Here is a 16,675-nt window from a genome sequence, read left to right on the forward strand (position 1 = left end):
GCTTCATTCTTTCTCATATGTGATGCAAATCCTAGGTTGTAATCCTGGTTATGTATCTGGACAACTTAATCTGGATTTTAATCTGCCACTGCTTTCTTTATCTTATACAGAAGTAATCAGCCCTCTAAGAAGTTGTGCCTTCTGGTGCGCAATGTAAAATGGGTCATGTGATGTACTGTAGTAGCATTTTCCATGACTGTGGAAAATGTTTTGACTCTTATAGGCTAAAAGGCAAAGTCCAACTGCAATTAATGCTGATGTGGATTCCAACTAGATTAGATCTGTTATACACAATTCTTTGAAATTCTTGTTTTTTTTATATTCAGAGATATCCATCTTTTCATAGTGAAGTTTCATATACCCTGAACATCATGGGTGTTGGATTTACTTCAAAACAATTTTCACTCTCAATGCACTATTACATTTCAACCACATACAGTCCAAACTTCAATAGTTTAACCAAACTCATATCACTTCAAGACAAAGCCTGAGTAACTTACAACACTCCAGGCACTAGATGAATGCCAGCTCAGCTTCAGCCTTGATAATGGGTGCTTGTATCTTGTGCCCATCTTGTGTGTGTATCTTGTGCCCACTCTAAAGAGTGCTTCCTCTGGGCAAGCTCTTTAATGTCTGCTGTGATCGCTGTGGCTCTTCATCACCATGGTGCTCCAGATTTCACGATCACAAGCCCTGCTACACTGACATCTTGATACGCACATTTGCCCCATCTCCCATTCAGAGCTGGCAGAAACAGCTCTGAAAAGGACTTTGGGAACAGCCTAACTTGTATAAGAGAAAAACATGCCGTGTCTATTGTCGTCCGGTTGCCGGGCTATGTGTGACGATGTTTGCTGTGGACTGTTGTGCTCCGCAGGGCTCTTACTAGCTGACACGACCCCCTCCTCTCCCACTGCCCAGCCCCCAGCACTGCTATAGAAACTGGCACAGCTGAAGACCCATGCCCTCCTCTCACTGAGGAGTGTCGCTGACAAAAGCGTTTAGACATGCCTGAATGCTAAAAGTAACGCTGTCAAAACCATGAGGCATGACTTTCTGATTTTCAGTTCTTTTTAATTCAGCCTTGAAATGTGCACAGGCCTATACACATTTTGTTTATTGTTTAGTATAATAGTCAACAAAAAAAATAACAATAAAATTTGCTATATGCAATCAATGATAGGTTTTTTTTTTTATTTATTTTTAGCAGAGCTGGTTAACCTTAATTAAAAGATTAGTGTACAAAAAAAAAAAAAAAAAAAACTTTGTTCCCTAGAACACGTCAGCATAATGGGACGGGGGAAGTCATCAGAATCACAAAAAAGCACCATAAAAGTGACCCTTATGACTTTCAGTTTTCTGAAGCCATAAAATGGCTTTGTTTGAGGCACAGGCTTAAATGTAAGACATTTTTAGCGACCGTGTAGTCATCTGTACTAGTTCTATATAGTTTATGAGAGAAGTATCAATGTCCTGTGTGTAAAATAGTCATTCCTCAGTCAAAATTTTTCATTTGAATTAGTTGATCCAGTTCATAAAACTGTTCTGAATGATTTGGATCAGATGGTTCCAGTTAGTGAATTGACTCAACTCTCTGACTCAATAATTTGCTCGCAGTGCCTAAAGGAGTAGTTCACCCAGAAATGTGTTATTTGCTACTAGAATTAAACCACTCGATTCAAATGGATTTTTTTTTTTATAATGTCTTTATGAACTTTTTGAAGCGTGGTGGAATGGACATTCGACAGAGGGGAAGAAATCAGTCAGGTTTTATTAATAATATCTTTATTTGTGCTTTGAAGAGGTACAAACGTCTTATGGGTTGGGCATGACATGAGGGTGAATAAATAATTATAATTTTTGGGTGAACAGTGAACTGCCTATTTAAAAGCACACTGGAGAAGATGAAGATTATCATTGAAAAATGATTGAAATTGAGGTGTGTTTATTTTACAGAGTCATATGGCTTCAGAATATATGACTTGGAATATAATCATAGACTAATTGTATGATACTTTTTGGTCATTTTAAAGCTTGACAGTCTTTATTTTCTTTAATATGTAGAAAGAAGTGGCCAGGATATTTCTTGCATAGAAGTCATGTCATGTGTGTAAAAAAGTGAAGGCAAGTAAGATTACAGCAATAGGGGTGTAACAATATATCGTGTCACATATATCACAATACAAAAATGCATCAATATGTTTCGTGGATAGTGACAATATGTACAGTGCTATGCATAAGTTTAGACACCCATGCTAAAGTTGACTAAAAAGAGGAATAAAAAATCATCTTTTGGAAATTGAACTTAATGCCTTAATTTAAAAAAATAGGAAAAATCCAACCTTTAAGGACACCAATTTTCGTTGTGAATGAATAATGTATCGTAAATAAATAAATGTTCTTCCTTAAAATACAGGGTGCATAAGTTTGGACACCCCTATGTTAAACTCCCATAGAGGCAGGCAGATTTTTATTTTTAAAGGCCAGTTACTTCATGGATCCAGGATACTCTGCATCCTGATAAAGTTCCCCTGGCCTTTGGAATTAAAATATCCCCACATCATCACATACCCTTCACCATACCTAGAGATTGGCATGGTTTTATTTCAGTTAGCCTAACAGCTGGTTTGATTTGCATTGAGAGATGATCTTATGGAAAGTACTCCATGCCAATCTCTAGGTATGGTGAAGGGTGTGTGATGATGTGGGGATATTTTAATTCCAGAGGCCAAGGGAACTTTATCAGGATGCACAGTATCCTGGATCCATATAGTAACTGGCCTTTAAAAATAAAAATCTGCCTGCCTCTATGGGAGTTTAACATAGGGGTGTCCAAACTTATGCACCCTGTATTTTAAGGAAGAACATTTATTTATTTACGATACATTATTCATTCACAAAGAAAATTGGTGTCCTTAAAGGTTGGATTTTTCCTATTTTTTTAAATTAAGGCATTAAGTTCAATTTCCAAAAGATGATTTTTTTTTCCTCTTTTTAGTCAACTTTAGCATGGGTGTCTAAACTTATGCATAGCACTGTATAGTGTACTGTATAATTCACCCAAAATGAAACTTTCTGTGTGAGTTTACACAGTTTTAGTGTCAGTACAACATTAAACTACTATATATTAATGTTGAAAATAATGTATAATAATACAACGGGGGAATATTTGTGGGTCCTGATCTTGCCAAATGTCTTATGTTACCAGTAAAAAGTGGCCTACATTATTTTAAATATATCTAGTCAGTGACAGTCTGAATGTTCGTCCGAAATAATTCTGTATTTTTAGCTTCATAATCATCAATATTTGTATTCTTAGCTTCATAATCATCAATATTTGTATTCTTGTGTTACCATTGTGCATTGGGTTACCTGCCTATAATCCAAGCTTATTCAAGCCTATTAACATTTTTAATCAACAGTACATTTTTGTCAACCTTTTCCCATATGTCTTGAGGTATCGCAATAATATCCTATCGTGAGTTCAGTATCGTGATATGTATCAAATCGTGACATGATCATTACACCCCTACACAGCAAGGATCTCTGCTTTCTCTGAACATTTCAGACCCCAGATAAAATGCAAATGTACTGTCTCTCGTTACTCGATTGCTGTCTGGGTGACAAAAGGTGGAGCAGGCAAGAATAGAGGCCCAGCGTTTTGTATTTGCATGAGAAAGCCTCATCCCAATGACCACTTTCCTTTCCTGTGTTATTTAGTTTTTTTGTTTCTTCGCCCCCAAAACAATTGTCGTTTCTGTAGAAAGAAACCTCCCAACAGCTGTATAACGGCCACAATTAAAAGAGGCAGAAATTTTGCAGAGCTGTGACATTATGAGATGATCCTATTGGGATATTTCTCACAATATATGCTGCTTGATCGGCAGAGTTATAAGCTTCAGGGGCCCAAATGTGCTTGTTTGTGTATTATACTGCCGTGTTTGGTGTGATGGCTTTGAATGGCATAGCGTGGGAGTCATTGTTATCAACCATTGAACAGGACTGAAAACCAATGAATATCCACATTATGTGGAAAAACCTAGATGATATGCTGTTTTGCGTTTAACATGCTAAAGCAATAGGCCTTATTTATTTCATTCCAAAAAAAAATTGTACATTCGCACAAAGTGTGATATTAGTGATTAAATGTGATTGTGACGGTCAGCCTGACTCTGTCCTGTTGGCAATTTGTGACCACTCAGCTTGGCTGACTGTTGGTTTCTGGCAGTGGTTCAGAATGCATGTGGCTTACGGAGACTAAGATGGGAACGTGTCGAAGGGGAATGTGGAGTCCTGCTTGTTGGCAATATGCTATAGAGGAGCAAAACTGAATTCACACATTAAAGAGTCATTTTCTCTTCTAATTTTAGAGCATTGTGTCATTTTCTGAATGCAGAAATAGTATCACACAATGCATCTTTGTTAATGTCCAAACTTTTGTATTCAAATATGTATATTTAGTACTATTTTGGTCAGAATTAGTACTTTGTATTTATTCTTTAAAATATTTGTATATGTCTACATATTTGTAATTTGATCAAGCGTTTGAATATTTGTTTGTGCTTGAACATTGACAACATTGTTTTTCTTTTTCAGTGGTCAGTTTGCGGTGGTAAAGAAATGCCGTCATAAGAACACTGGTGTGGAATATGCAGCCAAATTTATCAAGAAGAGGCGGAACAAATCTAGTCGGCGAGGGGTCTCCAAAGACGACATTGAGAGGGAGGTCAGCATCTTGAGGGAAATCCAGCACCCAAATGTCATCACCCTGCACGATGTGTTTGAAAACAAGAGTGAGGTCATTCTCATCCTGGAGCTGTGAGTCATTGTTTTTCTTGCATTTACTGAGTCATGAAATCATTAAGAGCCTTCATTCATCTTATTTCTGTGGCACAATTAAAAATCAGATCGGTTAAAGATGATGCTAGTAGTACATGAACTACTGGTCATTTTAGAGTTCTGGAACATGACAGTATGAATACATCTATTAAAGAAGTTGTCTAGGGATTCTCCCTGAATGCATTTGCACCAACCTTTACTTGCAAAGCAAACACTTGACAAGGTCAACAGTGGGGGGTTGAGGAGAACCAGTCTATTGAGTAGATGAACCAGTTTTGCCTGTTGTGCTGTGCACATTCATACACTACTGCCAATGTGTTCAAATGAAAAAGACATGAATTGATGTCTGTAGTGTCTTAAATATACTGGTGCACTAAAACAAAGACCTTTGGTTTCTAAAGAAAAGTTTATTTTAAGTTATAAGTCTGGGTCAAATTTTTTCTTCCCCTGCCAAAATTGTCACTGACCCTGCCACAATTTTTTATTTATTTTTTAAAGTTATTGTTTTCATTGTTTTTTAATGTGACCTTGTTTTTTAATGTAACCTTGCATTTTAATAAATAAGCTTATTACACCAATATATATTTTCAATTTTGATACCACCATATTTTTTTTTTACTCCGAGCAACTAAATGACAAATATTAGTACAGAGAGTCAGAAATAAGCAGTGCTTTAAGCACACAGTACCTTTATCTTTTTGTCCAATTTCCAAATACTTTTTTGTAATGTTGTGATTCCCCTTGTAGACGGTTGGTTTGGTTCATGGCTTATAACTGTTTAATGAAGAGGGGGAAATGAATGGGAAAAAGTGAGCAGGCACGAATGCACTTTATCGGTGCTGTACAATGTTAGGATGTAGTATTACTACATTTAGTATATAGCATTTAGTATTATATTCTAGTATTACTCTGTTGTGCTTGAAAAATCAACACAAAGTCTAACATTGTAAGCAACTTAAATGTGACCTAAAGGACAAAATTCAAAAATCAATGAGTTTATTTCATCGTTGTATGTATTAATTCCCCATTATCAGAACAGATTGTTTAAAAGATTTTGGTCTTTTGACAATGTAATAAAAAGTTTACATAATTAATGTCTGGAATGTCAAACCTCACCATTTCAGCAGAAATGTGTTTTTAGACATAGATTATGTGAAGGAAGTGTCTTTCCTCAGAACCTCTTGAAGTGTCTCCTCACCCAACTGGTTTTCTTTGCTACTTCATATCCTTTGACAAAGGGCATCCCTGCAGCTATGTTCTGAGCTCATATTTGTTACACATTTCTCATCAGTGAAGCTATTTTGTAAACTAACCGAGGCATCTAGAGATAAGTACCTTGCTAAAGGACATAACCGCACGATCCTGACCTCGGAACTGAAGGTCAAGTTTCATTTTCAGGTCCTTTGGCGTCCTCTCAAACCCTTTGTGCTCCAAACCAATATTAGGAAGTGAGAAGTTACAAGCTATCATGTGTCTTTCTATCTCAGACGACATGCTCACGGACCCCCCACAGTCCGTTTACTGACCGTCTGATGCGTAAAAAAAATAGCAAGTTCTGGCTGAAATCTGAATGGCAAAAAGGATTTTTTTTTTTTTTTTATCAGTCTGCCTGGAAACAAAGTTGTGTTTGCAAGGTAGCAGGTTGATACAATGAGTGATTTTGAGGAAGAACTAATTTAGTTTAATCTATTTCAGATAACCCACCCTGAATGGCAGTTTGTTGTTTGTCGATCGGGTAGACTCTTCCTGATTAAGTAGTTTCTTTGCCAGAACAAGCTGTAATGAGGACTAGACTTTATGCCGCAAGTCAAAAATCTGACTAAGAGACTTGTGTTGTTCAGGGTGGGGGCTTGTGTTTTTCTTTGTTTCTGTGAGGGGGAATAGACACGTATCTGCCGCCGGTGTTTTTGCAGCTGGGTGGCTCGTCGCTGCACTTGCTCAGCCTCACCATTAGCAGCAAACATTATCATGTCATCAGGGTGCAGCTGGTTTGCAGCTTCCTTCTGCTGAATAAATATATGCCCGAATCCTGCTGGTCCTCTCCCAGAAGCCATGATTATATCCCTGCCAGCAGGCATTTCTGCCGGAGTGAATCTCTCAGAACCATTAGAGAGGTTGGTTCTTCTGCTTAATAAGCCAGACTCACTCTAGGTGATTATTATTTTGTTACACCATAGCCATATCTTTTTATTGCAGATGTAATTCTCAGATAATTTTATGGATGTTTCTTTCTATGTAATTCTGTGAATCCTGATTTGTAGGGTCTCTGATTCCCAAAATAACCACCTAAATGATATTTTAAGAGTTACCTATTTATCTATCGTCTTGTCTCTCTTTACATTGAACATTATGTGGTACACCTGATCAGACTTTTTTTTTTTAAGTTTCTTTTAACATTATCTTGAAATTTGCAGTTATCCTAAACTGATTTGGCCAACCCAGGCTCACGGGACAAGCGTTCCTGTGGTGACATTTTGATATTATGCTGCGTCTTGCACGTTTCACAACCCTTTCAAAGTGAAACATTAAGTGAGTGGTGCTAAAAGTGTTCAGGTTTATCCGAATCTGGTGAACATGAATCTGCCAATGCTTTATTATGTTGGTTGTTGTACATATCACGGCAGTTCTGAACTTCCGGTGAGTGGCACTACAAGGTTAATGCTCTATAACGTTTGAAAATAACGTACCACACAGTAAACCCTAAACATATCTGACAGAAAATCCTGACAAAAAGCAACCTGACAAAAGCAAGCGAGACATAAATACACATTTGCTGAAGCAAGCATGTCTGCTATGTCAGAAAAGATAAATGGACATGCAGCTGGTTATGTGATGCAAACATCAAAATGTATTAGTTTTTCAAATGATGCACTATGTTAAATGTTTTGAGCTCATAACATACCATCGTGCAAGGAACAGTGTGAAAAATATGTCTTTATTAATTGATAATCTCCTCTAATCATAATTTTGTGTGAAAAGTAATAAAAGTAGTTGCTGTTTTACTGCCTCTAGTGTTCATTTCTGCTGAATAATTGCAGTGATTTGTATGTGTTTTTGTGTTTTGCAAAAATGTAAGTAGAGGTACGTTTTTCCAATGAGCCTGTGTTGGATTTGGCAGTTGTATACAGTGCATCTTGTCCATGTCACTCTTGTAAGAGAGATTTTATCTCAATTAATTTGATCCTGGTTAAATGAAGATTGTTTATGAACTAACTCGCTCTATTGCTCGTGTCAACATCTGTCCTCTCTCTATACAGTGTGGCAGGTGGGGAACTCTTTGACTTTCTAGCTGAGAAAGAGTCATTGAGTGAAGAGGAGGCCACCGAGTTCCTCAAGCAGATCTTGGATGGAGTCAGTTACCTACACTCCAAACAGATTGCCCACTTTGACCTGAAGGTACTGAGGCACGTTTGAGTTTCACCCCAATGCCAGACTGTGGTGATTAACGTTTCTGTAGACCAGCCACAACAAATCAATTGAGGCGCTTTTATCCTCCCTGCTGGTTATCCACTCATTTCCACTCTTTACATAATTACTGACCATCCCGGAGCTGGGATAGTTATAAATTCAGTCCTTTTTCCCTATGTAGTTTTTATAAGGGTATATTGCTAAAGTGCATTAATAATTTAGTAGTCATGGATTTTAATGTTTCAGATGTTAGACTTAGTTTTTACTTCCCGACTAAAATCACTTAACCTGAGTACCAGTCTAACTGACAAACTAACATTCACATTGAAAAACTTAACTGTGACCTAAAGAATCAAATGAAATCGTCCAGCAGTCACTGAGCCGCTCATTATTAGCATTTTATGTCTAATCCCTTATGTTACTCAAGCAACAATGTTTATGTAATTAGATCCACTGCTTTCAGAGCGGTCATCCACACAGCTTTCCTTAACATTTCTGTTAAATATTTTGAAGTCATTGGAGCTTTTAAGAGATTAGTCTGTGCATGAATAAAGCCCACTGAAGGAAGTATTGTTTCTTTGGAATGTCCAGGCAGGGATCTGTTACTGCCGGGCTCGAGTATGCCTGTTCTTTCTAGAGAACGTTTATATAGCTTTGCATGTGATTTCCATGTGTTATGGCAGATTTCCTGCACTCTCTCTCTCTCTCTCTCTCTCCCCCTCCCCCTCTGCTGCTGTGTTTTTGTTCTGTACCTATCATTAGTTCCTCTGATTCTCTCTTCTCCCTCCAATTCTTTCTCTATTCCCATCTTTCTCAGCCGGAGAACATCATGCTGTTAAACCGGAGTGTGCCTCACCCACGCATTAAGATCATTGACTTTGGCCTGGCCCACAAGATCGATTTTGGCAACGATTTCAAAAACATCTTTGGTACCCCGGAGTTTGTAGGTCAGTGTCATCCACTGGTCAGTCTATAGAGATGTGTTGTAATTACACCCTCTCTTATTGTTATGGTCCTCTGTTCAATCCTTTCTTTTCTCCTTTCATGTGTAATCTGAACCACAAGTCTGACATAACTGTACAGAAATACCATGGATCACTGCTTTGTGATCCTATGAATCCTGCAAATACTGTAGGTATACAAATATATAATATATTAAAATATACAGATATATTCACAAATATATATTAATTATTTTTGATAATAATATTTTACAAAAAACAAGGAACTCCCACTCACTATCAGTACTTGCAAATGAGTAGCAAAATTTTACAAGCGACGGTTCGGTCTCACAACCTTTTTTTTTTTTTTTTTTTACTTATTTGGTCTTCTTTTTCCCTGTGATCACCTGCAGGTGTGCGATGGTGTTTGCTAATTGATTAATAATAATATTTTTAATTATAAGTATGCGTTATAATAATTATATCACCTATACTATGAAAAACAAACTGTTAAACAAAACTTATCTTCATTTAAGCTTCTATAAAGTCTGAAGTAGGACGACACTTCACGCGTTTTTAAACCTGTGAAGGAGTTCATATGTAGACATTCATTTTCTTGTATTTAAGCATAGGCTTTTAGATGAACAGGTAATGAAAACAATATTTTAGTGAAGTGTGTTCAGACGTTTAACTTGGTGGTGTATGTTTATGTGTTTGGGTTTGTATTTTGTGTACAACAATATGAGTCAGCTCTGTTGTGTTTGACATCAACAAGCCCTTACCATCCTACAAAGCACACAGACATGCACACCCACGCCACCTCCATTCCTCCATGCCAGTGGCATCACATCCAGTCCTACCTGAACGGCAGCCAGTATGGCTGCAGGCACTGATGATACAGCAGTCTTAATAGAGACACAGTGCTAAAGGCCACGGTCAAGTTCCAGCTTCCCCACAGTGCAGTCTATTTCAGAGCTTAAAACTAAGATCGGTCTTCATGGAGGAGAATCCGGTCAAGGTAGACACCTGGTGTTCGAGACACTAATCCAAAACAGTCCCAGTAGTTGAACAATTAACCCATTGCACAGGCATGACTTCATTGATTGATTTATTTTTGTAGCCTTAGAGTCAGGGAGCAAATTGCTTCTTGCATCCCTGGTCAATGACTAATTCCAGTGCATGATAAGACAAATAGTAAATCTAAGTCAATTCTCAGGCATAGAGAGAAGCAGCATCTCTCCCACCTCAGCCTCATTTCCTTGTTTCTTCATTAACACATCAGAAATCGAAAGCATCTGAAACCAGTGACTCATTTCACAGCTCATACGGTGAGAAACTACGAAAATATCCTACCATCGACTTAGCATTTCTAGACAGTTTTGCATTCCCAAACTGTGCATAATTTTGTCACATGACCATATATTTAGTTCATACTGTAGCTACCATATACAGCTGTTTGAGAGATGCACACAAGTGAAAAGCATTTGTTGATGCTAAAAACTGTAGAAAAAAGTAGAATTTCTGTATGGCAGATCAAATTAATTTTAACTAAGCAAACGTATCAAGGTCTGAAAATTTTATGTACTTTGGCTAAAATTAATATTTGGCAAAAGATTAGTAATGAATTATTCATAAAGCGTTTTCCCAAAATGGTTGTTGTGAGGCTTCAGTGTAAACGTGTCGGTATTGTGACATATTACTGGGTAAATCAGGGTGTTGAATGAGAACAAATAGAGGGCAGGATCAGAGATTATTATATATATTTTTTACTAAAGATGAATCATATACAAGATTAGTAATGTTCACTAACAATGTAAATATGGTCAATTTTGATTTCATGCGGACTTGAAAATTGTTAGTAGGCTTTACTTCCAAATGCTATAACAATTGTTTCTTTCATTTCATTCAAATATTAAATATTTTCCTGGTTGTGTGAAAATGTGAATGATATACAGCAAAATTTGATTGAATGTGATTTGTGCATTAGTATATATTTTTTTCTAATTTATGTTCTTATTTTATTTGAAACCAGAATCTTTACTTATTCAACTTACTCCTTTATATGATGCAACTTACCCCTAAGGTGTTTTTGTTTGTTGGTTGGTTGGTTGGTTGGTTGGTTGGTTGGTTGGTTGGCTGGTTGGTTTTTGCAGAAATATAATTAGGTGTACTAGTTTTAGCTCTCATTTCTCTTTTCCAATAGGATGACTTAAGTCAAAACTGGCAAGACTTACCCTATATCTTCTGTATTGTATGATTGTATTGTAAGTGTTTTTGTATTGTGGTTTGCAGCTCCAGAAGTGGTAAACTACGAGCCTCTTGGCCTGGAGGCAGACATGTGGTGAGAATGAGTGTTAACTCATATCATTATTTGACCTTTGACATTGACTTCCTAAGCTAATCTTGTGTTTTTATTTCTGTCTAACTCTAGGAGCATTGGGGTGATCACTTATATTCTGTGAGTATTCATAATCTATTCATAATCATCAGTGTTGTTGCGATGTTGTAAATAGTATACATCATTACAAATGAAATCTGAAATGCATTTATGGATTTTCACTTAGACTTTAAATAGCATCCATTTTCGTAATTTAATTTTTTTTTCTCCAAGCATGGCTGTAATCATATTCCACAGTAAAACGAAGGCTTGGTGACCAAGTTTAGTTGAATACGAGACAAATAAAGTTAAACTAAGTGTTTTTATTACTTTAATTTGCAAGCTTGTATCAGCTTGTCACAGAATAAACTCTTGTAATTCTATAACTCTTCTAATGACTGATGTTTGAAGTAAAAGGATAAAGCTCAGTAAGATCTTCTATCCAGCCAAGTGCAGCATCAGACATTGATGTTTCCATGAGCTGCACAGTCTGAGGTTACATTGACAGTTTTTCCTCTGTCATTTACCATTGTAATAACATTGACAGATAAAAAGAAAAGAAAAAATTCCAAGTACTTGATAAGGCTGTTAGAGCTCTTGCCACATACGTTCTTGTGATATCAATGCCACTTAAAAATACCAAGCAGTCCAGTGTTTTACTGGCATTTAAAAATAGACATGGAATTTATAACCCAGTCCGTCAAAGTGATGGATAATGATTATTAGTGCAACCTCTGAGTGCAATGTCTAATTGTAAAGCTGGTGTTGGTCTTACTGTGTGTGCGCGTGCGTGCGTGCGTGCGTGCGTGCGTGTGTGTGTGCGTGCGTGTGTGTGTGTGTGTGTGTGTGTGTGTGTGTGTGTGTGTGTGTGTGTGTGTGTGTGTGTGTGTGTGTGCGCGTGTTAGTGTGTGTTAGTGAGAGGGAACTCAACATATCACAGAGCAATATAAACAATGGAACTTGCCTGTTGCTTGTGATAAGACCTGAGGGGACCCTCCTTTTTTGATGGGAACCAAATCCCCATGTCTCTGACGTAAATAGGTGAATCTCATGAAAACTGTCAGGAAATATCCGACTCATATTTCACCCTATACTCAAAAGGGGTAAAAAATAAATGACATATTTCGTAAAGAACATTAAGGTTAAGCCTACTTTTAGGATTGTTAGAGCCTCATTTGATCCAAAAAATGTCTGTTCTTATCTGTCCATCACTATCCGTCCATCAACATGTGCTAATATTAGCAGTCTAAAAAGAGATGAAAAGTTCTGTCTCTCTCAGGGCTGTTCCTCCCACTCCTCTTTCATCATTGGCAAATATAAATAGAGCTTTTTACCAGGTAGATTTCGCACACCATTGTCACGTCTAATCCTGACGCTCTATTTGGATTCCTATTCTACCTTTCTTTTTCTCACACTTTTCGAGACTTTTCAATAATTAATCCAGCAATATTTACAATATAAGTTTATCTCCTTACAGTGTTTCTTACCCCACATATTTATCAGTTAACATTTTTAATTAGCAACAGCAATACATATCAATTATAATAAAAGACGGCTCGTATACCCAGATGTTTCTCTGGTACTATGCTCTAGAACAGAGATTATCATCATCACAAAGGGAAAAAAATGGAACACAGCATGTATTTATGTGTTAAACGCTAAATGGCCTTAAGGTCTCACACTTTAACAGTAATGGTCAGGAAACTGCTGGGTTGCAGGTTATAATATCACAGCATCAGTCATTCACATAAAACTTGACTTTGTTGAATGCTGCTATACTGAAGATCTTCACATTCAATAAATGTTTGATAAAATTTTCTTTTTGTCCTCTGTATCTTCAGGCTTAGCGGTGCCTCACCTTTCCTGGGTGAAAATAAGCAGGAGACACTTGCTAATGTGTCAGCTGTGGACTACGAGTTCGATGAGGAGTTCTTCAGCAACACCAGTGTTCTGGCCAAAGACTTCATCGCTCGGTTACTGATCAAAGATCCAAAGTGAGGACCGCTGAATTAACTTCTGATGATTTGAGGTGGTTCGGTGGGGTTTTGAGGCTTTGTTTTTTCATTAAGCAATTTTATTTTACTTTATTTTATGTACTTGTGCAATTAATCACACCTAACACTAAAGTTTTTAATATTTTTTTTTTTTTAGAAACCGCATGAAGTATATTTTAAATATTTGATCTAACAGGTAGAAAATATACAGAAATTGAATAAAGTTATCCAACACCACATTTTTCCACGGCATAAATTATACATAAATTATAGATTATTCCTAATTAAAGCTACAAAAGTTATTCAGTCAAGAGGAGTGGGTGATTTGCTTGTATTTGTTTGTTCTTTGATTAACATTAATGACAGACAGCAGCAGGTTTATTAGGCTGCTGTCACTTTAAGACCTGCCGCACATGACACAGATCTGACACATCCTATTTTCTCACTTGCGTTCATTTAAGACTTAATTTAACTAATTTAAGACTGTGCTTGCGAGGATGCTCGACAAAACTGACATTTTAGCATAATTTTGTTTGTTTTTGTCCATTCAAGCGCGAAAGAGAACTGTCTGAAGAAGCTTTTTGTGCGCACGAGTCAAATGTGTGTCACCGTTCTCTTTTGTGTCTTGTCGCGCTTTAATGGTTTAAAAGCATTTACCATAGCATAATGTAATGGTATGGACAACGGCAAAAAACGAATGCTTACATATTTTTAACACGTTAAACTGAATGTATATATTTCGTTTTTAGAAATTTGAATAATAATGAACAGTTTGTAAATTGACTGGCTATGCTGTCTGAATCAGTGAAAACTGCAAAGACCATTCACCACAAATCAGGATGTGGGTTGTCAACAAACAAGAACATGTGCTTTGCACAAGAAGGTGGAGACATTAACAGTAATTCCTGTTAATTTGGTTCCATATTTGTCTACTAAATTGTATATCTGCCTGTTGATTGCATTTGCGCTGTGGACAGACCTCATTCACCTCAGTTTTTTTTTAAAGGGAACTAGAACTAGTTCTGTGGAAGTTATCTCAGTACTTCACTAAAATGCATCATTCATACCATAGATACTGCTTGGGTCTAAAAATTGTCATGAAAGCTGATATGCAACATTCCAGAGCCCAATTCCACAATTCCATCTGTGTGCACAATGCGATAACCATCTTTCAATTTGTATATTGAATTCCTTCTCGTTTCTTCTAAAGGTTGTCCTTTATTTGCTTGTTTGTGGGAGCTTATTTTTTAAGTTAAATGTTGGAAAGTATCACAATGTAAAGAGATTCGCAGACTCCCTGCCTGTGTTTATTACATATAATAAAAAAATTATATCATAAGTGAAAATAATATTTTCATGTTTACAGAAAAAGAATGACAATCCTGGACAGTCTTCAACATTCCTGGATCAAGGTTTGTCCAACAACCACTACATATGAAGCACTTAATCAAACACATTTTATTATCTTAACGTATGGTTTAATGCATCAATGTCTTTTTTTAAGCCAAAGGACACGCAGCAGGCACTGAGTCGTAAGGAATCAGCTGTAAATATGGAGAAATTTAAGAAGTTTGCTGCCAGAAGAAAGTGGAAGGTGCTTTTTTTTTTTCATTTCATTTTTAATCATGTTCTGCTATGAGACACAAAGCATGATCAGTGATCTGGTCTCAGTCAGCATTATATGCCACACCAACAAGTCACACTATTTCCACACAAGCTCTTGGCTATGAAACTAAGAAGTACGCTCATGCCCTCACAGAATTAAGTTCATGGCAAAAAGCACATAATAGTTGGTTAATATGTTATTTGAAGAGTTGAAATGTCATTTAATCTTTTCGAGAAGAGTTCTAATTGCTGTATGATGCTTATACAAAAGCCTCTCCTACAGAAGGTGTCACAAATATGATCTTCATATCATAATTTAATATGGTTTGTTTTATCTGTCTTCCTCAGCAATCGGTGCGTCTCATCTCTCTGTGTAACCGGCTCTCCCGCTCCTTCCTGTCTAGGAGCAACATGAGTGTGGCACGCAGTGATGACACACTGGTAAGAGCTCACAGTTAAAGTCACCTTTCAAGAAGCTTATTAATTTTATTATTTTAAATGTGTGTATTGAAAAAAATCACACTCAGTACACACACACCCAAAAAAACAACGTAAAACAGCAGCAAAGTGGCAAAAAGAACAACATAAAGCCTAAAAAGACACATGATCAGCCTGGCAACAGCAGAGGAACCCCTGAATCCCTGAGGTCTGGACTGGTCGGGATTTATGGGTTGAAACAGCTCTAATGAGCTCCGTCAGCTTCCCACACACCAAGAATAGAGGCAGACACACACACACAAACAAAACTGACTTGGACATAATGAAATTCTTGAATATCTGAAGGTTGTAATTGGTTTTTACAGGTTTTGGAAGAATACTGTCTAACACATTAAAGCACGACTGCTAATTGCTGTGAACGCTTATATTGAAGCTTGCCATAGAGTCAGATGACTAAGCCAAACTAATATGTGACCCTGGACCACAAAACCAGTCACATGGGTACATTTTTTGAAATTGAGATTTATACATCATCTGAAAGCTGAATAAATAAGCTTTCCATTGATGTGTGGTTAATAGGACAATATTTGGCCGAGATACAACTATTTGAAAATCTGGAAACTGAGGGTGCAAAAAAATCGTGACATTGAGAAAATTGCCTTTAAAGTTGTCCATTTACTGTATGTTCGCGATCACGCTGCATTCACTCACAAAAAGTTATGTTTTTATATATTTACGGTAGGACATTTACAAAATATCTTCATGGAACATGATCTTTACTTGATATCCTAATGATTTTTGGCAAAAAAAAAAAATCTATCATTTTGACCCATACAATGTATTGTTAGCTATTGCCACAAATATACCCGTGCGACTTGTGACTGGTTTTGTGATCCAGGGTCACATATGAGCACATTCATGTGAGGTTTTGCATGATCTTTCTACTGCCCAGATATTTGCTTAGTGATGTGTGATAAGCCTGAAGAGCGAAGTGTAATTGCTGTTGTGTTACATACATTATCTAAAGTTTACAGCTTACTATCTCTCTCTTCCTCTGCTTCGTACACGTCACA

General features: G+C 36.9%; 1 protein-coding gene across 1 annotated transcript in view; it reads left to right on the top strand.

Annotated features, from left to right (window-relative positions):
- Positions 1-16,675, top strand: part of dapk1 (death-associated protein kinase 1) — a 66,508-nt gene that overhangs the window by 24,019 nt on the left and 25,814 nt on the right. Inside the window, exons 3-11 of the mRNA XM_079608774.1 lie at positions 4,597-4,818; positions 8,097-8,235; positions 9,065-9,194; positions 11,481-11,529; positions 11,620-11,646; positions 13,407-13,559; positions 14,926-14,971; positions 15,064-15,153; positions 15,513-15,605. Coding sequence (XP_079464900.1) covers positions 4,597-4,818; positions 8,097-8,235; positions 9,065-9,194; positions 11,481-11,529; positions 11,620-11,646; positions 13,407-13,559; positions 14,926-14,971; positions 15,064-15,153; positions 15,513-15,605 — 949 coding nt within the window. The remainder of the gene's footprint in view (positions 1-4,596; positions 4,819-8,096; positions 8,236-9,064; positions 9,195-11,480; positions 11,530-11,619; positions 11,647-13,406; positions 13,560-14,925; positions 14,972-15,063; positions 15,154-15,512; positions 15,606-16,675) is intronic.

This window comes from Phoxinus phoxinus (genome assembly GCF_949152265.1).
Source record: "Phoxinus phoxinus genome assembly, chromosome: 3".
Lineage (NCBI taxonomy): Eukaryota > Metazoa > Chordata > Actinopteri > Cypriniformes > Leuciscidae > Phoxinus > Phoxinus phoxinus.